At 36.4% G+C, this 24,940-nt stretch overlaps 2 protein-coding genes across 6 annotated transcripts in view; one reads left to right on the plus strand and one right to left on the minus strand.

Annotated features, from left to right (window-relative positions):
- LOC107687077 (ATP-binding cassette sub-family F member 1-like) overlaps positions 1 to 14,766 on the minus strand; it is a 19,307-nt gene extending 4,541 nt beyond the window's left edge. Inside the window, exons 1-24 of one of the 2 annotated variants that reach the window (XM_016484236.1) lie at positions 14,538 to 14,766; positions 10,776 to 10,822; positions 10,355 to 10,432; positions 9,892 to 10,027; positions 9,775 to 9,806; positions 9,490 to 9,600; positions 8,335 to 8,394; positions 7,985 to 8,086; positions 7,818 to 7,886; positions 7,225 to 7,317; positions 7,009 to 7,110; positions 3,561 to 3,683; positions 3,384 to 3,484; positions 3,206 to 3,291; positions 2,564 to 2,703; positions 2,328 to 2,476; positions 2,146 to 2,229; positions 1,744 to 1,868; positions 1,538 to 1,650; positions 1,283 to 1,454; positions 1,108 to 1,182; positions 945 to 1,015; positions 765 to 797; positions 510 to 678 (exon numbers count right to left, since the gene is read on the minus strand). In XM_016484236.1, coding sequence (XP_016339722.1) covers positions 510 to 678; positions 765 to 797; positions 945 to 1,015; positions 1,108 to 1,182; positions 1,283 to 1,454; positions 1,538 to 1,650; positions 1,744 to 1,868; positions 2,146 to 2,229; positions 2,328 to 2,476; positions 2,564 to 2,703; positions 3,206 to 3,291; positions 3,384 to 3,484; positions 3,561 to 3,683; positions 7,009 to 7,110; positions 7,225 to 7,317; positions 7,818 to 7,886; positions 7,985 to 8,086; positions 8,335 to 8,394; positions 9,490 to 9,600; positions 9,775 to 9,806; positions 9,892 to 10,027; positions 10,355 to 10,432; positions 10,776 to 10,822; positions 14,538 to 14,595 — 2,329 coding nt within the window. In that variant the 5' untranslated portion in view covers positions 14,596 to 14,766. Of the gene's footprint in view, positions 1 to 509; positions 679 to 764; positions 798 to 944; positions 1,016 to 1,107; positions 1,183 to 1,282; positions 1,455 to 1,537; positions 1,651 to 1,743; positions 1,869 to 2,145; positions 2,230 to 2,327; positions 2,477 to 2,563; positions 2,704 to 3,205; positions 3,292 to 3,383; positions 3,485 to 3,560; positions 3,684 to 7,008; positions 7,111 to 7,224; positions 7,318 to 7,817; positions 7,887 to 7,984; positions 8,087 to 8,334; positions 8,395 to 9,489; positions 9,601 to 9,774; positions 9,810 to 9,891; positions 10,028 to 10,354; positions 10,433 to 10,775; positions 10,823 to 14,537 lie in introns of both variants that reach the window. The other variant, XM_016484235.1, reaches the window with a different exon arrangement.
- On the plus strand, positions 12,498 to 24,107 carry LOC107687086 (uncharacterized). Of its 4 annotated transcripts, none has more exons than XM_016484259.1 (7): positions 12,498 to 12,731; positions 16,519 to 16,803; positions 18,344 to 19,018; positions 19,215 to 19,303; positions 20,006 to 20,206; positions 20,287 to 20,356; positions 23,928 to 24,107. In XM_016484259.1, the coding sequence occupies exons 2-7, from the start codon at positions 16,705 to 16,707 to the stop codon at positions 24,069 to 24,071; spliced, it is 1,278 nt and encodes a 425-aa protein (XP_016339745.1). In that variant the 5' UTR covers positions 12,498 to 12,731; positions 16,519 to 16,704; the 3' UTR covers positions 24,072 to 24,107. The 4 variants fall into 4 exon arrangements, with proteins under 4 accessions (XP_016339745.1, XP_016339742.1, XP_016339744.1 ...); XM_016484256.1 differs by having other exon boundaries at positions 16,553 to 16,803; XM_016484258.1 differs by having other exon boundaries at positions 16,558 to 16,803.
- The last annotated feature ends 833 nt before the right edge of the window (positions 24,108 to 24,940 follow it).

Below are 24,940 nucleotides of genomic sequence, written 5' to 3' on the forward strand. Positions count from 1 at the left end.
TCAAAACGGATAATTCGACATCATTTTGTGTGTAATTCTCCGTTCATGCGACGTGAAAGAGTAGCTACTCGCGCACTGTGAGACGAGCTTTCTGTGTGTGTATGCTTCAGTGTCTGCGCTCAGAAAACCGGACCGAATTGAGTTCTCTCTTGCGTCGTCAGATTTATCTATATGTCTGCTCTTCTCTTACTCCCACATATTGACATTTTTTAATGTTTTATGCGACGTGCAGCAAGAGTGTATGTTAGCTTATGTCCCGCCGGTTCATATGTACACATCTAACCTCCGAACCACGCAGCAGATTAGTTCTGAATGAATCTCTTACCAAATCGTCCCTCCCTAACATTTTCGTCTCGTTTTTATTCGTTGATGAAAATGTCAATAGATTTACGTCGTAGTTTTTGTCATTTAAAAAGAGTTTTAGTTCGTTATTGTCTCGTTGTCGTCGGTGAAAAAAATTTAATTGACGAAAATTATTCGTCAATGAAATTAACACTGATAGTGCTTACCAGACAGTTTGGAGATCTGGATGGTGTGTGCGTGGCTCTCTAAGCCAAAGCGACCCAGGCACTTCCTGGCGTCCTGGTATTGGAGGTTGAAGTTCCTCTGGAGGTACTCTGTGGGAGACTCTTCCATGTTCAGCTGATCAGCATACTGCTGGTTGAAGAAACCTACTTTCTACAGGCAGAGGCAGAAGAATGAACCAATTACCCAAAGTCAGGTAAAGGTAAAATAAAAAGAATGATTTTAAACATCTGCCCTACCAATCGATGGTTCTTCCTCATCTCTCCTTTTATCTAAAATGAAAAAGCCTCATAATTAACGCCATGAAGGAAACAAATCAACAAACATGAGGAAAAAAATGAGTACACAATGATTTTTATTGATATAAAAGCATTTTTGTTAGCAAATATGAATACTTAATAAAGATAACCGGTACTTACAGGATTTAATTTTCCAGTCAAAAGCAGGAGCAGTGTACTTTTTCCAACTCCATTGGGCCCAACAATGCATACTGAAACAGAGAAAATTAACAGCATTTCCTTGTGTATATTTTTCACCATAATTAAACTACTAGTCATGATTTTACAGACATGTGTGACTTACCCCTGGACTCCATGTCTATACCAAAGTCCACATTTTTGAACAGAGGCTTCTGGCCTTCATAACCAAAGTCAACACCTGGGATTGAAAGAAAAAATAAACCAAACTGGTCATCAATCACCCAACAAGTCTGATAAAAATAAGAAGCCACAATGAGCAAAAGTCATAAAAGACTTACTGTGCAGGCCGAGAATTGGCGGTGAGAGCGGAGGAGGGTCAGGGAAGGTGAATTTGACGGTATATTCTCTTGGTCTCTTGAGGAGCTCTGTGGCCTCACGGCTCTCCTCCTCACGGTGGCTCTTCTTTCCCTTCTGCTGTTTCCTCGTCAGGGCCTCTTTCGTCTGTTTCTCCTGAAAATGAATGATGGAGAATGAGTGGAAGGGTTTGAGAAGACTAGGACTGTGACAAAATCGAGAAAAAGTCAAGGACTTACAGCTTGTTTGGTGGATTTTCCTCCAGCCTTCAGGTCTTTGAGCTTTTTCTCTTGTTTCTCATACTGCTTCAGGAGTTCTTTCTGTTTCTGTACGTACATCTTCTTAAACGTCACTAGGAGACATCAAGCAAACATAAAATACAGTAAGATGATTAAAGGTCTTTCATAAGATTTCATCTGTGTTGCTGTACAGAAACGAAACTCACGGTAGTTGCCCCTGTAGTAGTAGAGTTTCTGGTTGTCCAGGTGAATGATATCTGTACAGACGTCATCTAAGAAACTCTGGTCGTGGGACACAATTAGAAGCGTTTTCTTCCAGCTCTGTAAGTAGCTAAAGGAGAAAATATGAAATGGTGATTCGTCGGAAGAATATAGCACAAAGGTGCGACTTTTTTTCTACTGAACATGCAGCAGCAAGATTAAAAACACAGGAGCCTGACAATCTTTAGTGATGCAATCACTGTGTGACCTCCCCTTAATACAATCAAAACACACCATCAACTGGGAACATTTGAAAGTAGGCTATTTATAATTAGCATGAAATGTAAATACATCAACTAGATGGGTTTGTTTCCTAAATAGTATCGCTTAAAGGAAAAAGTAATTACTTGTTAAGCCATATGACAGCGTTAAGGTCCAAGTGGTTAGTGGGCTCATCCAACATCAGCAGCGTGGGCTCCATGAACAGTGCTCTGGGAGGAAGACAATCATTTTCTCATGTCAGAACAGATTTTATTTTACATTCATAAAATTAATTAATAAATTAATGTATCTTCCTCATTGTGCCCACCTAGCCAGGGACACTCTCATCCTCCAACCACCAGAGAACTTCTTAGTGGGTCTGTTCTGCATCTCTGGAGTGAAAGACAGACCAGCCAAGATCCTACGAGCTTTAGCCTCCGCTGCCGCTGCTCCAATCGCCCTCAACTCCTCATAAACCTGCGAATGACACACACACACCGTTATCTTCGACTACTCCATGGATCAGCATATTTAGAGGGCCTCAGCGAGCTGCTCTCATCTGACCTTGTCGAGTCTCTCAGACACGCTGTCGTCTCCTTTCTCCAGCCGACTCTGTAGCTGCCGTTCCTCCTCCAGGAGCTTCAGTCTGCGCGTGTCGGCCTTCAGCACCGCCTGAACTGCAGGAGTGTCGTCCGCCATCACCTCTGAGGAACGACAAAGAGAGAGAAGTCAGGGACCCGTACAGCTGGATTCAATGTATTATATTTGACTGCTCAAATAGTGAGGATAAAAAAATTGGGAACAGTTTATTATAGCTACTAACTAAAACTATAAAAACATTTTGTCACTTGAATAAAAAAAAGAAACATTAAGTGAAATAAATATAAAAAAGTAAACTTATTTTATTTTATCTAGTTTAGTTTAACTTGATGTACTTACATAACTAAAAATGAAATAAAAATGTATAAATCCAAATCTCAACATGTATAAAAAAAGACAATAAAAATTACAAACACAACAAAATTACTAAAATATTAACTAAAATTAAAATGAAAAAAAAAGAAAAAAATATATATATATATATATATATATATATATATTTATATATATACACACATATATATATATATATATATGTATATATATATTAATAAAACCTATAATAGTATCTTGATTATACTAAAATATCACTGGGTTGTACTGTACCTTGCTCGCAAAGCAGCACATCAATATTGGGAGGAATGCTTAGAGCTCTGTTGGCAATGTGCTTTAGTAGAGTGGTCTTCCCTTTCCTGATTCAAACAGGAGTATGGAAACAGGTTTTACAATCATTACATTTCCTTATGTGCAATGTAGTAATGTCAAATTTAAACCATCAACCCACCCATTTGGTCCAACCAGACCGTATCGTCTCCCAGCAACAATCAGAAGGTCTGCGTTAACAAACAGCTCTTTACCATGGGCTGAAATGCTGAATCTTTCCAACTATAAACATATAACAGAAATTAGTACATAGTACTCGGTGTTTTCAAATGTCTCAATCATCTCCCATTTGTCTAACCTTGATGTCTGAAGCGTTTTCCAGCATGGCCTGTCGAGAGGACAGCTCAGCCTGAGAGACGGAGAAGTCTCCCTCGATGGCGTTCTGAGCTCGAACACTAGCCACCTGCCGCTCATACTCCATCTGCACAGCACAAGAGGAAGTGTCTACAATCAGTGTTGCTATTGTCAACTAAAACTATTATTTGGTTATTTAAAAAAAATTGAAATATACACTCATGGCCAAAAGTTTTGGCAGTGACATACATTTTGTGTTTTGCAAAGTTTGCTGCTTAAGCTGTTGTGGTGCTTATTCACATTGTTTCTAGATTATTGTGTAGAGTGATCAGATGCATTTTAAATAATTCCTAAAAGCTTCATTGGCCAAAAAAATTAGCTTATCACAAAAAAATGTTTTTTTTTTTTTTTTTGATCCTGACACAAAATGACCAGCTAACATTAACCGACTAATCATATCAGCAGCACATGTGAAAGTGTGAATGAGTACTAGTCTGGTAAAATCACTTTCATACTAATTAGATTGTAAGATCAGACTGATTGCTATAAAAGGAGGGAAGAAGCACTTCCAATCATTGTGTTCTTGTTAGCAATGGATACCTCCAAAGAAACACGTGCAGCCATCATCGCTTTGCATCAAAATGGCCTCACATGCAAGGAAATTGCTACAAAGAATACTGCACCTGAAAGAACCATTTACCGGATCATCAAGAACTTCAAGGAGAGAGGTTCGACTGCAGTGAAGAAGTCTTCAGGACGTCCCAGAGTGTCAAGCAAGTGCCAGGACCGTCTCCTCCTGAGGAGTCCGCTACTAGGGGTAGGGATGGGCGGATCGATCCTTAAGTATCAATACTTTCGATACTGATGTTGTATCGAAAGGACCGATCCTCACAAAAATATCGATTCTAAAGTGCATTTTTTAACAATTAATTTTATTTATTTATCAAGAAATTCGGTGCATAAAATAAGCTTCTAAGTGGAAAAATAGACTACATTAGCGAACAATTGTGTTGGATAGAACTATTTCTCCTGCTCAGCGGAACACACGCAAATGCTGAAAGACAGAACCTATCAATCACAGACTGACGCATGGCTCACAGTGCTTGTTCAAATAGGGCTGCGTTTCCCAAAAGCAGGGCTGGACTGGGACAAAAAATCAGCCCAGGCATTTTTTGGTCCAGGCAGCCCACCACCATTTATATACAGTGGGTACGGAAAGTATTCAGACCCCCTTAAATTTTTCACTCTTTGTTATATCGCAGCCAACATTCTGTCGGCCCCTTAAGTGCGTCGGCCCACCGGGGAAATGCCTGGTATGCCCGATTACCAATCCAGCCCTGATCAGAAGCATAAGTAGATCTTAAGAAACCACTGCCATTGTTACTATATATAAAATTTATTCTGAAAAATGCATCACGGTTTCCACACAAATATGAAGCAGCAATAATAATAAATGTTTCTTGAGCAGCAAATTATATTAGAATGATTTCTGAAGGATCATGTGTTGTTATATTTCACAATATTGCTGCTTTTACTACTTGTTTTTTTTTTTTTCAAATAAGTGCAGCCTTGGTGTGCATGAGACTTCAAAAAAAAAAAAAAAAAAATCTTACTGACCCCAAACTTTTGTGCACATGTAATATTTATTTTAAATTGGCTAGTTTGTGCAAGTACATTTATTTAAACTGGTTGTTAAAAGTTCAAATGGATTGTGTTATGTTCTGTAATTGCTGTTAATAAATCTGCCAGAAAAAAAAATATGCTAAAGTTTCACCTTTAGGGGTACAACAGCCTGGCAGCCTTTTAAAAACGAGTGGTTTTACCACAGTATTTGTACTACAGTATTTGTTTACCACAGTATTTGTAGTATAACTGCAGTAACCACAAATTTACCATGGTAATAATAATAATTATACATTTTAGTACTTACCATGTTAGCACTTTTAGCACTTACCAGTAACACCATGTTTATTTTTCATGAGGTACCCTCAAAGGTGCACCTTTGTAACTTATCTACCCTTAAAGCATGCATACTTGTATGGTACTAATATGCTGCCTTTTAGGGGTATAGGTGCACCTTTGAGGTTACTGCTCCAGTAAAGGGCAAAAATACAATTATAGTATATTTTATTTCTGACAAAAAAAGGCCTATGAAATGTTAAAAACGTGGCTTTAAAATCTAATATTAAGTGAGTATAATTACTGATTATATTCTTTTAATAAATTAAAAGATCAGTTTAGTTTAGAAGTATCAGTATCGATATTGACGATACTGGGCTTGAAACTATCGGTAACGAATTGAAAATAAAATAAGAGGTATCGCCGATCCCTAAGCTACAGAATCATGTCACCAGCAGTGCAGAGCTTGCTCAGGAATGGCAGCAGGTTGGTGAGAGAGCATCTGCATGCACAGTGAGGCCAAGACTTTTGGACAACGGTCTGGTGTCAAGAAGAATCGATTGTTTTGAAAAAGAAAAGGTGAACGCTACCATGAGTACTGTGTTGTGCCAACAGTGAAGCATCCTGAGACCATCCATGTGTGGGGTTGCTTTTCAACCAAGGGAGTGGGCTCTCTCATAATTCTGCCCAAAAACACTGCCATGAATAAAGAATGGTATCAAAACGTCCTGCAATAGCGACGACTTCCAACGATCCATGAATAATTTGGTGATGATCCGTGCATTTTCCAGCATGTTAGAGCACCATGTCACAAAGCCAGAGTGATAAAGAAGTGGCTCGAAGATCATTACATTGAAATTTTGGATCCGTGGCCAGGCAACTCCCCAGATCTCAGTCCCATAGAGAACCTGTGGTCAGTCCTCAAAAGGCGAGTGGACAAGCAGAAGCCCACAAATTGTGATCAAATCCGAGAAATAATAAGGCAAGAGTGGATCGCCATCAGTCAGGATTTGGCCCAGAAGCTGATATCCAGCATGCCAGAGCGAATTACAGCGGTTATGAAGAACAAGGGTCAACACTGTAAATATTGACTCATTATATATTTTTGCCAATAAAAGCCTTTAAAACTTATGATTTTCAGTATACCATAGACACATGTGGAAAAATAATCTACAAATACTGAAGCCGCAAACTTTACAAAACACAAAATTAATGTCACTGCCAAAACTTTTGGCCACGCTTGTACATATTAGATTAGAAAACCTTAAAGATTAGAAACATTGCCTTGGAAACTAACTGCAACCAAATAATCTTAAGAATAAGTTGTACTCAAATTACACTGAATAAAACTAAAACTAATTAGAAATATAAAAAACCGGTAAAAAAAAATGACAAAAGCACATTGCAAAAACATGAAAACTAAAATCAAAATGAATATATTAAAAAAAAAAAGGTAATTCAAAATATAAATAAATACTACAAGAATATATAAATAATATAAAAATAACACCTCTATAAAATACATTAGAGTATTCAAAATTTGCATACGCTACCTTTTTCTTTTTCTTCTTCTTCTCTTTTTTACTCAAGTTAGCAAAAGGGTCGTCCTCTTGTTTCTCTTTGGCCTGCTCAGCTGCGAGGGCATCCTCGGCACTCTACGGGACAGGAAGCAGGATATCAAGAAAATAAGGACAAAGAGATAGAAAGTGGATGAATGAACACTTGGAAATTATGAATATTTGGAATACAAAAAGAGAAAATTGTTGTACCATCATTGTGTCATTTTCATCACTCTTTTCCTCCTCTTCTTCATCTTCATCATCATCATCATCACTAGGAGGAGGGCGAGCAGGCTTCCCTTTCTTAAAATCACAGAAAAGACACTATGACAAACATTTTACTACAATACTTATTTTCATTCACCATGCGCTGACTTTCTCTCTTACTTTTATTAATCAAAAGTGACAGTAAAGACTTTTATAATGTTGCAAATCATTTATATTTCAAATAAATACTGTTATTTTGAACTTTCTATTCATCAAAAAAAGTATCATGGAGTCTACAAAAATATTAAGCGGCACAACAGCTTCCAATAATATAATACATAATAATAATATAAAAACTTTTTGAGCAGCAAATCAGCATATTAGAATGATTTCTGAAGGATCGTGTGACACTGAAGACTGGAGTAACGATGCTGAAAATTCAGCTTTGCATCACAGGAATAAATAACATTTTAAAATGAAACGGTAATATTACTCAACTCTGTCATCTTAAGCGAGATTCCAAATCACGAAGAGTGTGTACGCACATTTTAATGCATAAATACGTACATAAACATACAAAAATATCTTAATCTGACCTTGGGCTGTTCCTTCTTGCCTTTCTTCTGAGACTTCTCCTGTTCTTTCTCTTCAATTTCATCTTCCTCCTGTCAACATTAAGATGCCCTTTAGGTTGCACACACTTGGAATTTTTTTTACTGGCTTTTCAAAACAAATCGTATCCATCAAAACCTGAGTCACACACCTTAGATGGTTTAGCAGCGGCTTTCTTGCCCTTCTTCCCTCCTTTCTTTTCATTCTCATCTTTCTTCTCCATCTCTTCATCTTTTTCCTCCTCTGAGGCTTCCTGTGTTTGAGAGAAGAGAGTAAACCAAAGATCCTGGAGGAAAAATCAGAGCACCGCTCACCAATCAGACATAGTGTTAGTAAGACAGACTGGAATGTACAGAAAAGGGTTAGTTTCCATGATGAGCGAAGCACTTCCGTGTAGCAATAAAGAAACAAAACTGCAAGGTGGGAGAAAGACAGAAGATGTGAATTTGGAAGAAAGAAAATAGTGAATAAGAATATAAAGAAACAATCCCATGTACCCACCTTTATTATCTTAGGTTTAGCCTTATCTTTTTTCTTGCCCTTGGTTACCTTCTCAACTTCCTGAATCACATACATACACGTACAGAAACAGGCACATGTGCTTATGAATGTAGAAATATTCAAAATGCAGCCCAATATGTTCTTCCCTTCTGTATAACAAACAATGTGACTGCATGCAATCTTGATTACTGGAATGATTTGAAATGATAAATGACATGAATCAGCCTGAATTAAGACGGATGACGGATGAGTGGCAATATTACATGAATCCATTAAGAAACTTCACTTTTAATGTCTGAAACAATGAGTGCACTGGCACTGATCTGGAAAAGAAAAGAATTAATGCAAATGGAATGAATTGCACTGGGAATGTCATGAAGAGAGAGAGAGAGAGAGAGAGAGAGAGGACATGTGGGATTGGCTGGAATGGGACTGAAAGAGGAATAAACACAATATTACAGAGGATGAGTTATGTGGTGTGTGATGCATATGTACTGTTGGTTAGGTATATGAAATCTGATGATGCTGTAAAGATAATATCATGAACAGCGATAGTACAGACAGCCACTAAAACTATTGAAACAATATGTAAATATGAATTTAACAATGTCGTCCATGCAATTTCTCTTTACTAGAAAATAGTAGTAGTTTAGCAGTTTATAGCAGCAATTTAAATCGTAAATTCTTATTCTTATAAAGTTTCAGAAAAACTACTTATACTCCATATGAAACTATTTCAAACAGCATTTTGCCAATTCAATTAGTTACTATTTGCTACAAATTCATTTTAGTGCTTAATATTAATTTAGAGCCTACGTGGTATATTTGTACTTTGTTATTTTAAAACTAACTAGTGAGGGTAAACATTGACGAAAGATAATAAACTACTTATATAAACATATAATGCATATCAATTTTAACCTGAAATCTAAAAAAATAATAAAATAAATTCCATGGATATGAAACTAATATTTGTGATACACTGATCTGATTTAACTGTAATGTATAAAGCATTATATAAATAAAACTGACTAATTTCCCATAAAACTAAACATACGTTTATGTTTATTTCATGTATGTGTATATAAGTCTATACATGTACATATAAACTAAACCCGATACATAATGACTGACACTGAAACGGGAAGCACGCACCTTTGAGCTCTTCTTGCTTTGGGGTTTCTCATCAACATCGTCATCATCGCCTGCATCCTCTTCATCGTCATCACTTTGCCCCTGACTCAGAGCAGCAAATATGTTGCCACCCTGACAGAAAGAGAAGGACAAAAAATATATATATAAAAATCAAAGCTCTGTGGATCGGATCACATGACTTAAATTGCACTGTTCTATACACTGTGCAGCAGGAGGAAAATTATTCTGTCCACAAAGTGCATCCCAGTGAAGAGAAGTACCGCATAGTATATCAAAGCAACTCACTTTGTTTTTCTTTCCTCCTTTGACTGGAGCAACTACTGCAAAACAAAAATAAACCATGATGTTAAATATGTGGTGTGATGTGTGACATACTGGCACAAACCAAGTTTATGACATTACCCTCTTCCTCTTCTTCATCTTCATCACTGGGCTGGACTGACAGTTTCTTGAGGCGCTGCATGACCTCTGCATCATCATCATCATCCTCATCGTCTCCTGGTTTCCCTTTCCGCTTGTCTTTCTTTTTGTTCTGAGGCTAACGGCAAATGAAAACGCAATCCAAAAACATAACATATTTGACTGCAATTAAATGTACTTTAAATTTAATTAAATATATGGTAACACTTTATTTTAAGGTGTCCATGTTACACATGTTAAATGTACTATTATAATAACAATAATTTATGCATAATTACATGCGAGTAACCCTAAGCCAAACCCTAACCATATAGTAAGTACATGTAGTTAATTAATACTCAGTACTGAAATATATAATTACACTGTAACAATGACACCTTAAAATAAAGTGTAACCAAATATATTTTTATATTTATAAACATTGGAATTAATTCAAATAATGCACCTGTTTCCCTTGTGCCTCTTTCACTGGTGGTTCTTCTACTTTTTCTGGTTTAGTATCTGATGCCAGCTCCTCAAAAAACTGTCAAGATAAAAATAAAAATATAAAAATACAGAAATATGCATAAAACAATTCTGATGTCAGTCAGAGGTATTGGTTTTGAAAATGTATTTATTATTATTTTTGCAATCGTGTTTGGTTCTGTTAGAGCTGGTGCAACTCAGGAAATATTATTAAACACATTTTAATTACATATTAATAAGAGTAACTAAAAATTAAACATCAGATAATGCTTAGATAAAAATAGTTCGGATTTTTTTTTTACATTTGTTCGAACTTGAATGAACTCTTGAGTTCAAGCATAATGCTTATAATGAAAGTTATAACAAATCACAGTCATGAATTAACACAAATAAAAACTTACACTCTTCTTCCCCCTCTTATCCTTCTTTCCTTTTTTGACATTTTTTTCTAAACAAAGAAAAATGATTATGTTAAGCACTTTTGTAGACAGAAATACACTCAAACACACTAAACAGACTCAAATGACAATGCCACAGAAAGAATGGTTTGTGTATAGGTTTAAAACAACAGCTTTCTCAAAAAACCTAGTGAGCTGACTACCGAGACAGCATTTTTTGGCAGCACAGGAACGTTCCCCCCCCAAAAAAATGCTGTCTAGGTAGGCAGCTCACTAGGTTTTGAAACAACCGCTATATCAGCATTTAAAACTTGCGCAGTTGAATCTAGGCCTGCCACGATAACATCTTTTTGTTGTGCGATATATTGCCCCAGAAATAATTGTGATAAGCAATATTATTGTCATTTTAAACACCATTTTATGCCACTGAATATATAATCATAATGTAACAGCATAATAATGCAAGAAGGCCTACACACTTCCAAATGACAATAAACTTTTGATTCTTAAGAATATTTAGATTATGGAAATGAAGTATCAAAATATTAGATACCTTACAAAACTTGAATAAATAGTAAATAAACATTTTCTAACAAAAAGTGCAAAGTAACAAGTAAAAAAAGAGAAAAATGCACAAAGAACTTGTATGGAGATTTTTCCATCTACAGATTTTTCCCGGACCTTCATTTCTCTGTAAATTAAGGGTGCACACTATTGCTGAAAAACACAATCAATGCTTAGCAGTCAGATGTAATCTAAACCCAACTTTAACCAGTGGATGAATGAGGTTAAAATTTAGTGCAAATCTTTAGAATTGGTTAAAAACAAGAAAGCTCTCAAATTGTTTTCATTTTTGGGGCATGTATAAACTAATGTAAAAAGCCCCTTTTGGTTTGTTTTATTTGTTCTATTTATTTTATTTTATTTTCTTCTTTATTATTGGTTTATTGTGATCTTGTTTATCACTGGTTATGCTCAACCTAAGGCTGTTCACGTGTTGTTAGATTATGTGATGTGTTTATGTACCTTGTTTGTTTGTTGTAAATGGATGCATAATAAAAAAAAATGTAAAAAAATAAAAAATAAAAACTTAGCAGTCAGATGTCCGTATACATAAAGGCACAGATCCCTAAACAAGGCCATATCTGCAGATGAAACTTTGTTTGTAGAAGCATTTTTTAATTTGAACAAGCACCTCATGACTACACCACGTTATGTACGAGAAGCTGCAAAACACACAGGCGCAAGTGGAATGTACAAAACATGGTGACATTAATGTTTAAGTAAATATAATGGGCGACATATTGCGTCACCAAAAATGATTGAGGTCATGGACATATATTGTGCGATAAGTCGATATATTGATTATTGCGACAGGCCTAGTTGAAACATGGATCAAAAAGCGAATATGGTCTTAAATTTTATCAAGTGATGCAATGAATGCACCACCATAAACTCGCTTCTGTCGTAAGCTAATGGGATAAGCAAAAAATATAACAACAATATTATAATATACTATAATATAATATAATATAATATAATATGAATATATTAATATGTAATAATATATATAAATACAATTAAATTCAATTAAATTTGAGTCCTATCCATGGCTCTTTCATGACAATGTAGACCGTGTGTTTAAGACTTTTATTTTGAAAAGAGAAGGTCGCCATGGTTAATAAGGGGCGTGAGCGTCTTGCAGTAGGTCGCGTTCGCCGCTGGATGCCGCTGTAACGGGCAGATCCCGCTTCTAGAAGGCGATGGACGCATGCGCAGTTGCGTAGACTGGCTCTGGGCAAGGACATTAGGAGAGTGACATTTGTGTAACGTTAACAGCAGATTCATATTCTTTCTAAATCACACAGAAATTTGCGTCAATCAGATTTGGATACACTCTCGCATCTCTGCACAGTGAGCTGACGGTCCACAGCATTTCATCAGATTCAGGGTGGACAGGTATGCATCTCATGTTTACAAGCAGGACAGCTAGCAAACGACTGGCATGTATCGATATGAAGACTTGACAGACTAACTATTAAGTTATGTGTCCAACCTAATCACACAGGAAACCTATGATTCTTGATCGCTTTCAGCAGAAGCCCTATCTTTTTTTAATCGTTTACTTTGTTTCGGAATGAATTGGTAGTATTTGTTAGGTTGTCAGCTCAGAGTGAAAGTGTTGATTTGAAAAGTGTGACCAAAGCGTGATGGGCATCATGTGTCAGGCTGCGTCTGATCACTGTAAATACTGCCCTACTGTAAATATGAAATATTTGTCTAATCTAAAACGTGGATACAAGGCTTAATTTAATTCGAACGGATGGTTAAGCAATTTATTACACACTTCCACCCTTTCTTTTTTTATTATATATTTATGAATTAAGGTCTTGTTAGCATTTTTGTGCATCCAGAAATGCAGCACGGCCATCATCATAGCTACCAAAATGCTATTTATGTTGGTAATTTACTAGGTTTTTTTGACACTGTCAGCTTTTGCCCTTTTTCTGCCTCACAGTTGTTGCTGCCACTCTCACTCTTTAGTGAGCTGCCTGCTCAGACAGCATTGTTGGACATCTAAATGTGTTGCACACACCTATGATGGCCAAAATGCTGTCTAGGTAGGCAGCTCACTAGGTTTGACACCGCATAGCTTGTGTACCTTTTCCTTCTGCCTTTGTCTGGCAGTAATGTAGGTCATATGCTCCTGCAGCACTAGAGTTAATCTCTCACCTGAGATGGAAAAGTAATATTTATTTAATGTAGTTTCGCCCATGTATCATCTTTTTATTTTGAAATGTTACTGATCTTAATTTTTTTTGTGTGTTCATTGTAATAGTTTTGCACTTATGACTAATACGGTGTGCCTGTACACTACCATTCAAAACTTTGTAGTAATTTGGAAAGAAATTATTATTTTTAATCAGCAAGAATGTATTAAAGGGATCAAAAGTGACAATAAAGACATTTATGACATTACAAAAGATTTATGTTTCAAATAAATGCTGTTCTTTTGAACTTTCTATTTATCAAGGATTCCTGAAACAATTAACAATCTATCACAGTTTCCACAAATAATATTAAGCAGCTCAACTGTTTTCAACATTGATGATAAGAAATGTTTCTTAAGCAGCAAATCAGCATATTAAAATTATTTCTGAAGGATCATGTGACACTGAAGACTGGAGTAATGCATACAGCTTTGAATCACGGGAATAAATGATTACAATAGAAAACTTATTTTAAATTATAATATTTCACTACTACTGATTTAACTGTATTTTTGATCAAATAAATGAAGAGACGTCTTTTAAAAACAAACAAAAAAAATCTTATCAACCTCAAACGTTTGATTGTTAGTGAAGTTTAACTAGTAGAGCAATGTTAGCAATGGCACGAGTTAGATTCCTTGGAAACAAAAACTGATCACAAAATAAAGATAAAATGTAGACTTTGAATGCATTTGTGCGATAAGTCGATATATTGATTATTGCGACAGGCCTAGTTGAAACATGGATCAAAAAGCGAATATGGTCTTAAATTTTATCAAGTGATGCAATGAATGCACCACCATAAACTCGCTTCTGTCGTAAGCTAATGGGATAAGCAAAAAATATAACAACAATATCATAAATCACAATATAATAAATCACAACCTCTGTCAAAAATCAATTAATAACAGAGTTGTCATCATGTAAACTTTTTCAATAAACATATTCATGTCGTATTAACAGACTGTGGTGTAATAGAAACGCATAATCTTACCTGTTTGTGGTTCATCATCACCCTCCCACTCAGCGACATCTTTTGACTTCTTCGGCATTTTTCTACTAAACCTTTTCTGTCGCAAGGAATGAAAATACGGTATGTTAAATGAGACTCAGGGATGTCTCACAGTTGACAATGCTCACGAGCGCACTGTAGCTCAGTCAGCTCACATCACATCACATGCGGCCTATCCGCGCACTGCTACAGACACTCAAACGCCGGGAGCTCTGTTCGCGACAGCGCCACGCCCTCACTCAGGCCGCCAAAGGTATTGCACTGGCGCTGCCTGAAACGAGTGATTTCAAAGAAAAAGCTGTAGAAATAATATAATATAATATAATATAATATAATATAATATAATATAATATAATATATACATCAAGAAACCTACCTGCAAAGCTACAGTTACTGTTACTGTTAAAAGTTTTAGGCACCTGTGTAAAAAATACTGTAAAATGAGTATGCTGTCAAAAATAATGTCATAAATAGATTTTCTTTATCAATTAACTTATATTAACTGAATTAAATCAACAGTTGGTGTGAGCATCCTTTGCATTTGCAGCTTTTGCCCTAAGTGCACTTGCGCATAATTTTCAGGGAGCTTTGCAGGAAGGTCTCTTGAAGCATCTTGGAGACGTTGCCTCAGATTTATGTTTCAAATAAATGCTGTTCTTTTGAACTTTCTATTTATCAAGGATTCCTGAAACAATTAACAATCTATCACAGTTTCCACAAATAATATTAAGCAGCTCAACTGTTTTCAACATTGATGATAAGAAATGTTTCTTAAGCAGCAAATCAGCATATTAAAATTATTTCTCAAGAAACCTACCTGCAAAGCTACAGTTACTGTTACTGTTAAAAGTTTTAGGCACCTGTGTAAAAAATACTGTAAAATGAGTATGCTGTCAAAAATAATGTCATAAATAGATTTTCTTTATCAATTAACTTATATTAACTGAATTAAATCAACAGTTGGTGTGAGCATCCTTTGCATTTGCAGCTTTTGCCCTAAGTGCACTTGCGCATAATTTTCAGGGAGCTTTGCAGGAAGGTCTCTTGAAGCATCTTGGAGACGTTGCCTCAGTTCTTCTGGATTGAGTCTGTCTCAGTTTGTTCTGTTTCTTCATGTTATTCCAGACAGACTGACGATGATCAGATCAGATCAGATCTCTGTGTGGAGCACTGGCTGTTATCAGACAAATATCTCACTGGATTATTACAATTAATGGCAAAATTAATGTTTGGAAATGCAAACTGATATTTCCTACTGACACACTCCAGCAAAAGATAGAAATAACTGACTTAAAACCATTTTTAGCTGCTGAGAGACAAAAATCTCACTGGATTATTATAATTAATGGCAAAACGAATGTTTGGAAATGTAAACTGTTATTTCCTGCTGGCACACTACAACAAAAGATAGAAATAACTGACTTCAAACCATTTTTTAGCTGGTGAAAATACTAGTGTTCTAATCATTTTGGCCACCACTGTATATGTAGATCTATCACAGTTTCCACAAATAATATTAAGCAGCTCAACTGTTTTCAACATTGATGATAAGAAATGTTTCTTAAGCAGCAAATCAGCATATTAAAATTATTTCTGAAGGATCATGTGACACTGAAGACTGGAGTAATGCATACAGCTTTGAATCACGGGAATAAATGATTACAATAGAAAACTTATTTTAAATTATAATATTTCACTACTACTGATTTAACTGTATTTTTGATCAAATAAATGAAGAGACGTCTTTTAAAAACAAACAAAAAAAATCTTATCAACCTCAAACGTTTGATTGTTAGTGAAGTTTAACTAGTAGAGCAATGTTAGCAATGGCACGAGTTAGATTCCTTGGAAACAAAAACTGATCACAAAATAAAGATAAAATGTAGACTTTGAATGCATTGTGAGTTGCTTTGTTTAAAAATGTCTGCAAAATTCATAAATGTAATGAAGAAGATCTTGTTAGTGTGATTTAAATGTTTTTGGTTTTTTTTGCCCAGGTTAGGTTTTGAAGGACAGACGCTTCTTTGTGGATGAGTGAGTAATCAGAGGCAGCGGTGGATGGCAGAGTTCACGTTTGGTCCTCTTTGAGTAGCTTGAGGATGTCATCTTACTGAGACTCCATCGAGGTCACCGCAGCACCCTGACTTGAATGGCTGTGTGCAGAGGGGGTGTCTCTCTTTGGGTGGGGTGTGTCAGGAACCATGGCGGCAGGCAACCGATGACGAAACAGTGCTGGAATTTATGTCAGGTACACATTGTAACACTTTTTACCATGAAAATTTTATTTAAAAACAATTTTGAAAATAAGGGTTAAAGGGATAGTTCACCCAAAAATGAAAATTAGCCCATGATTTACTCACCCTCAAGCAATTCTAGGTGTATATGACTTTCTTCTTTCAGACGAATACAATCGGAGTAATATTAAAAAATGTCCTGGCTCTTCCAGGCTTTATAATGGCAGTGAATGGGGGTCGAGATTTTGAAGCCCAAACAAGTGCATCCATCCCTCATAAAAATGTCTACATCATCCACACGATGACTCGTGAACACGTGTATGACACGTTGATTGCGGTTTGTACATTTTTAAATATAAATATTTTTCTTACACAAATGCATCAAGTTGCTTCAGGAGGCCTTTATTCAACCCCCCCTTCAAAATCGTAGCACTTTATTTTAGTGTCCATGTTAAGTTAAATGTGCTTACTATAGTAGTAATTAAAAAAAAAAAACTTTTGTAAAATAATTGAAAGTTGTTATTGTAGATGATATAATATAATGTAATATTGTGTAATATAGATAACACTTTATTTTAGTGTCCTTGTTACATGCAACACATACTTACTATAGTAGTAATAAAAACTTCTGCACGATATTACAAGCAACTACCATAAACCAAATGCTGACCTTTTAGTAAACACCTATTGTTAATTGATTTAAAAGTGTGGCGTAATATAATATAATATAATATAATATAATATAATATAATATAATATAATATAAGTTCACAGAAAACATCTTCTGATGCACGACCTTGGACACATCATCAGTGTATATATAATATAATATAATATAATATAATATACACATTGTAACACTTTTTACCATGAAAATTTTATTTAAAAACAATTTTGAAAATAAGGGTTAAAGGGATAGTTCACCCAAAAATGAAAATTAGCCCATGATTTACTCACCCTCAAGCAATTCTAGGTGTATATGACTTTCTTCTTTCAGACGAATACAATCGGAGTAATATTAAAAAATGTCCTGGCTCTTCCAGGCTTTATAATGGCAGTGAATGGGGGTCGAGATTTTGAAGCCCAAACAAGTGCATCCATCCCTCATAAAAATGTCTACATCATCCACACGATGACTCGTGAACACGTGTATGACACGTTGATTGCGGTTTGTACATTTTTAAATATAAATATTTTTCTTACACAAATGCATCAAGTTGCTTCAGGAGGCCTTTATTCAACCCCCCCTTCAAAATCTACCACCATTTACTGCCATTATAAAGCTTAGAAGAGCCAGGACTTTTTCTAATATAACTCTGATTATTTTCTTCTGAAAGACCTAGGTTGGCTTAAGGGTGAGTAAATCATGGGGTGATTTTTATTTTTAGGTAACCTATCCCTTTAACATCTGTACACCCAAATATTTTCAAAGTGTAAAGAATATTACATTTTTTACACAACTTTACAGATTATATTTAATTTAATTAATTAAAATCAAAAGCTTTGACCAATTATACTTGTCTGATCTCTAATCAGATTCTGTCTGATTTGTAGACAACCGAATTTCACTTGAATGAAAACTGTAGGGCCCTGAGCAGTGCATCATGGACCTTGGCTCCTCCGAACAGTCTGCGTTACCTGTCCATTAAGCAGCCATCCCTGTCCCATCCCTTCCACCACGCATGCCAGCTGAACAGAGCGGCCAGCCTAGAGGAGGAGGAATGGGAGGAGGCCATCAGTTTGCCTGTCTTGCTCAAACCTGGAGAGACCGATGAGCAGCACACCGTGGTGGAAGTGCCCTTTCTCGGGCCGGCCAAACTAAGCGAGCTCCTTGCTTTGGGACTCAACAGACCCTTTGACTTGCTTTTTCCTTTAACCACTGTTGATGGGAGCAGAGAGGATGATATTAGTGTTACCGTAAAGGTGTGGACTGAGGAAAACCAGCTGATGGAGAGAGGCTCCTTCAGGAGTCTGTTTGAGGCCGAGGGATGCCCTGCGCCTTTTACGTTGGGATCTCGCTTCTTTTGTTTTCACTGCCCCGGGATGGAGTCTGTTTCGGAGATTGTGGATGAAGCAGGAAAGGGACAGGATGAGCAGAGCTTCTGTCTGGCCCCCAATGTCACACATTACAGCCATGCTGAGACTGAGAGAGTGGACAAGAGCTCCAGCCAGAGAGACATGGAGAATGAAGAGAAACTGGCCCTGATGCATGAAAAACTGAGGGTGGAGGTAAGATGGATGGACCACTAGTAGAAAAATGAATGGGAGAAAAACTGCTTGATATGGAGGCTGTGGGAATAGAAGTCCTACAGCCTCCAGCTAAAGATATTACACTTATGAGACCTTTGTTGTCAGATTGTATTTTTGATTAATGTTATCGCAATGTAATCTTGACTAATTGTTAAGGTTCTACATTGTGTTTCAGCTTCCCAGTTTCTTTGTGAAAAATCATGACTACAGCATATACTCTGAAGATGTTGAGTTCATCAATGGTCTTCTGAACACCAAAACAAGGTAGAGGGTTGCATGTTATACTGGTTTTTAGGCCTCAAAGTAGGTTATACTAGCTGTCAGTGAATCCCTGCGTCTGTTGTTGTTCAAACTCCGCTGGTTACATATTGCCAATAAATGGGTGTGGGAAACTCAGAAAATGATAACTTGTCTTTACAGCTAATAGACAGGTCAACAACACAATTACAAAACTGATATGATAATATTTTAATTTTGGCTGAGGTTTTTGCAAGCAAAACGATCAAATTTTGTTACCTCGAGATGTTTTGATTGCCTCATGTTTTGTCAATGTTTTTTCAAAGACATTAAATGTTTTTCAGGCAAAATTAATCATGTTTGTTGCATCATGACATTTTGATGTTTCAAGATTTGTTCTCAAAACTTTTTCTTTTATGTTGGAAAACATTTTGCTTGCAAAGCATTTTCTGCAAGCACGTCAAAAAAAGTTTTACCAAGCAAAATGTTTTCAAATGCAAAAACAAGTCTCGCAAGCAAAATGTTTTAAGGTTAGATCTAAATATGTTTTGAGGAAAACAAATGATTGGTGGCTTTGTTTGCTAATTACACAGTGACAGTAGTGACCCTCATGTTCCAAAATGAGTCAAAACTACCATTGAATGGCTGGTTTTGGCTTGTTACCAAAGTACCAGTATATTTGAAATGGCACGGCTGACTGGTATAATGCCTGTTCTTCTATCTCTAAAGGGGTCGTGTAGTGTACCAGCTGACGCTGACGCTTTGGCGATTGATGTGTCAGTGTTACTATGCGGAGGCTCAGCTGGAAGTGCTGAAGCTGACCAAGCATCCAGAAGACAGCTCCATCAAAGCTCGCTGGAGAGTCAAAGGCCTGCCCTTCCACTCCATTCTGGTCTTCTTCTACAAGAAAGACAAGAGCCACCTCTACAGGTGAGACATGCTGTGACCGGTCATCAAAACCTTGCTCTGTGCTCGTCTTTGTGTCTTCTTAATGATTTTTTTCTGTTCAGAATATATGATGCATTATCCACCTTCTATGTTGGCTCTGATGGACGAATACACCGGCATAAAGTCGAAAAGGTGAGGTTTGCTTGCAACTAAATCCTTGTTTTCTATATCATTTTTAAATTAAATAGGAAAATAATTTAAAAAAATAGTTTTTTTTTTTTATTATTTTCCAAGAAAGTGTCAGTGAAAAGAAATTTCTGAATCATATTACACTCCTGTTTAAGAGTTTGGTGTCAGCATGTTGTTGTTTTTTATTAATAAAAACTTTCCCCTCATTAACTGGAACACTGATGGATATTTCAGAGTGCTTTCCCTCATTTTGAGCAGATAAAAGTTGAATTTTCCAGATTTATTTCAGTAAACCGATGGGGATTAGAAGTGAAAAAGGGGGAACAGTTTTGTTTTAAAGCGCTGTGTGAAAAACCAGGAAAGAGATGTGAGTGAGGATTTGGAGATAATAGTAGCAGACCACATCTGCACAGTGTTTGTTGTCTTTTCATATTAATATAGTGAAATACAAAGAAAAAGAAAATAATCAGGAGGAACAGAACACAGCTAGAGGACTAAAAATAGATTTTATCACAGATAATCTGTTAAGACTAATGTCACATTAAGATAGCAAGCTTTATATTATATTCCTGACAGATAAACAGTGTTGGGAAGGTTACTTTGGAAATGTAATAGGTTACAGCTTACAAGTTACCCTATTTAAAATTTAATAAGTAGTGTAACTATTTGAATTACTTTATTAATGTAACCAATTACATTTGATTACTTTTCTAAATTTCTAATGAATGTTTTCAACTGATCATCATTTACTCAACACTGATTACTGTCAGACTTTCAGAATCCTTCATCATTTGAATTAAGGTTATAATTTATTTTTAAAGCACAGCCTCCACAAAATCAGACTAGCACCTCTTTTTACTTTGAGATCATTCTGAGGTTATTTACAGATTCAAAACCATAACAAGAAATAGTCTGATAGCCATGATACTGGTTTTTTTTTATTTGTCTTTGCATAGCTATGACTGGAAACTAGGGGTGTAAGAAAATATCGATACACATGAGTATCGCGATATTTTGTTTGGCGATACTGCATCCTTTCTCAAAAACGGAATATCGATATTTTTTGTAAAAAAAAAAATCATGCAAAATTTCTGTAAATTCGTTTTGACTTTATATCCCGACCGCTAGATGGCAGTCTTCATCTCTGAACTTAAACAGTGACAGGAAATACTAGCATTAGGGCACTAATGTTGGCGTTAATATAGTTCGCAGCTAGTAATGGAGGATGAAAGAATTGTCTCAGTTCCTGTTTCAGTGTACAAAGCTGAAGTGTGGCGTCATTTGGGCTTTTGTGGTAACGTCCACCGCAGGGCCGTGGCGTGGGCGCCGCGTCGGTTCCGCCACTTGCCACGTCCCGTGTGAAGAGCCTCGCGCGGGCGGCTGCAGCTTTCTCTCGTGGTGGGGGCGATTTGTGCAGTTGGGGCGGTGTTCGCGTCACGGCCTCGGCGATTCCACGCGGAACATAAATATAAACTGAAAAACCTGTGAAATCCAAGTGGAAAGGTTCTGAGAATGTTCAACATCTGTATTTATTTTACAATTGTTTTGTTTTCATTAGGAATCCTGCAAGCACTTTATTTTTCATTGATATTAAGCAGATGCAATTATTTTGTTCAGATCAAAAAGTTATTACCATAGACTGTATAAGGTTATTACATTGTATGCAGGGCCGTTTTAACCATTGGGCTAGGCGGGGCTGAAGCCCCGGGGCCCGAGCCATCTCATTATTGTGATGGGGGCCCTGCACTAAGTCATAGCCCCGGGGCCCAGTGCGGTCTTAATGCGGCCCTGCGTACATACCGTCTCCAGATCTCCAGGTAAGCCTCCCTGATCTTTGTGATACGGATTTAACTAAAGGATCCTGCAAGCACTTTAATTTTTCCCCCTACTCGTACTGCACAAAAAGTGGTTCAATAACTTTGAATGTTACAGGGACTGATTATTGCAAATGCAGATCAAATATCAGGTTAAATAATTTTTATTTATTTATGTATTGTTTGCATATGGTGGTGTGTTCTAAATTACAGTTTTCCTAAAATTATATCCTATTCTCCTATTCCTAAAATAAGAAATATCCCAATATATCGCCTTGCTTACAGTATCACAATGTATTGCAACATATCGTATCGCAACTCCTGTATCGTGATGTGTATCGTATCGCCAGATTCTTGCCAATACACAGCCCTACTGGAAACACATGCATCTAACAGTTAATCTTAAAAAAATAAAGCATATACATAAAACCAATTAGCAAATAAAACAGTTATCGTATAAATGTGTACTAAACTTCTGTAACATTGCTGTCTCATATTTTAGAGCAGTCACTGAAATTTGGGAAAGAAATCAATTAAACCTGTGTATGGGTGTGTGCGTGTGAAAATATTCAGATGTAACCCGCTTTGTAATCGTTAACATTTTCATAAGTAACTGTAATTTAATTACACATTTTTTTCTCAGTAACTGTAACTGATTACAGTAACATTTATCTTGTAATTAAATTATGTAATTCCTTTACATGTAACTAGTTACTCCCCAACAGATAAATATAGAGAATGCTGTAAAATGTACAGCTCTTTCAATCAAACAGACAAATAAGGATTATTTCTTGTGCAGCCTCATTATTTGAAATGATTTGTTTAAAAGTGGAAGTTCCCTAAACTTGAAGTACCACCCTTAATTTAAAATATAGTAGACTTGTTTGTAAAAAGGAGATACTGAAGAGATACTGAAAGCTGAAAAAATGCTTTACAATCGCATAGAATCAGAAGATATGGAGCAAGATTTTACATTGAGATTTTACTGTGGTCAGAGCTACCCAAAAAACCAAGTTATCAGAAAAATGGTTAAGTCGAGTTAACCAGTATTATAACCTTTAATGCTTGTCACTTAATTGCGGTATTTCTCAACCTTTTTGACTTGAAGGCCAACATAAAATTCAAATGATATTTATGACAAAGCTTATTTTCAAACAATTAACATAAATGGTATTACATTAGTTCTGTGATTCCATAAGTTTCAAGAACTAATTATTAATTATTATTATTATATTAATTAATTATATTAAGAACTGTATTTCAATCAAAACAATAGTTATTGAGCATTAGGAAATAAATATTGTCATTAAAAAAATTTAACACTTTAATTTAGATTATGATTATTCATATATTAATAATAATGTATTAATTGAAGTACACTTAAAGGGATAGTTCACCCCCCCAGAATTAAAAATCTGTCATTATTTACTTTTTTTTTTTTCTAATGAACACGAAGATATTTTGAAGAATGTTGGTGCTGGTCCCGTTTACTTCCATAATATGGAAAAAATAAAATAATATCAGCAACTTTGGTTACCAGCATTCTTCAAAATATCTTCTTTTACGTTCCACAAAAGAAAGAAACTCATACAGGTTTGGAAAAGCCTGAAGGTGAGTAAATGACTGTTCATTTTTGGGTGAGTTATCCCTTTAAGCCATCCTGCGGCCCCCTTGGACATCTGCTGAGGCCCTCTGATTGAAAAACAACATGTTATCGTGTCATCTTTGGTTTAATCTGAGTGTTTTATCTATGTTGGCAGGTTATGGAGGCTCGTCCTCCCTTGCTGCCCAAAGTGACCTCAATGCTGGCCGGGGCTCTGGTGGCGCTGGGCATTCAGGAGCACCGGCCCGCTCTCAACCTGCTCCCACTCCTGCTGTCTTCCCTCCGACAGACCCGAGCCTGAGCCGCAAATGCGTTTGGTCACACCATTAAAAAGACTTAAAAAGACTGAAAAAGATGCAGCGCTGTATTGTGTGGCTTGAGTGAATGAGATATTGGAAACCAGTTTTTTGGGGGGAAATCCGAAAACTGTTCTCACTTGAAACAATCTTCTTTGTGCGCTCTTTAATTTCCATTGTTCGAATATCACCAAACTGGTTTGAATCGTAACACATGAGGCCATCACTAACTAGGAGGTTAAAGGGTTAGTTCACCCAAAAATGAAAATTGGATGTTTATCTGCTTACCCCCAGGGCACCCAAGATGTAGGTGACTTTGTTTCTTCAGTAGAACACAAACGAAGATTTTTAACTCAAACCATTGCAGTCTATCAGTCTAATAATGGAAGTGAATGGGAATCAACCAAATTAAACCCTGCGGCTTGTGACGATACTTTGATGTGAAAAGACACGAAACGATCGGTCTGTGCAAGAAACTGAACAGTATTTATATCGTTTTTTTAACCTATGATCCACTGCAATGTCCAACTGTCCTGAGCGTGTTCTCTACAGCCGACCCGTGAGGCGTCTTCTTCTTCTTGCAATGGACCATTGACACTCCTTATTGAGATTGTAGATAGTGTCAATGGTCCGTTTGAGAGATAGGTGGCGGTAATGCACTTATAAGTCTGCGATCCGCCGTAAAGCAAGAAGAAGAAGACGCCTCACGGGTCGGCTGTCGAGAACGCGCTCAGGACAGTTGGACATTGCAGTGGATCATAGGTAAAAAACGATATAAATACTGTTCAGTTTCTTGCACAGACCGATCGTTTCGTGTCTTTTCACATCAATGTATCGTCACGAGCCGCAGGGTTTAATTTGGTTTTGTTTGTGT

Source organism: Sinocyclocheilus anshuiensis, unplaced genomic scaffold (genome assembly GCF_001515605.1).
Source record: "Sinocyclocheilus anshuiensis isolate Anshui unplaced genomic scaffold, SAMN03320099.WGS_v1.1 scaffold1251, whole genome shotgun sequence".
Classification (NCBI taxonomy): domain Eukaryota; kingdom Metazoa; phylum Chordata; class Actinopteri; order Cypriniformes; family Cyprinidae; genus Sinocyclocheilus; species Sinocyclocheilus anshuiensis.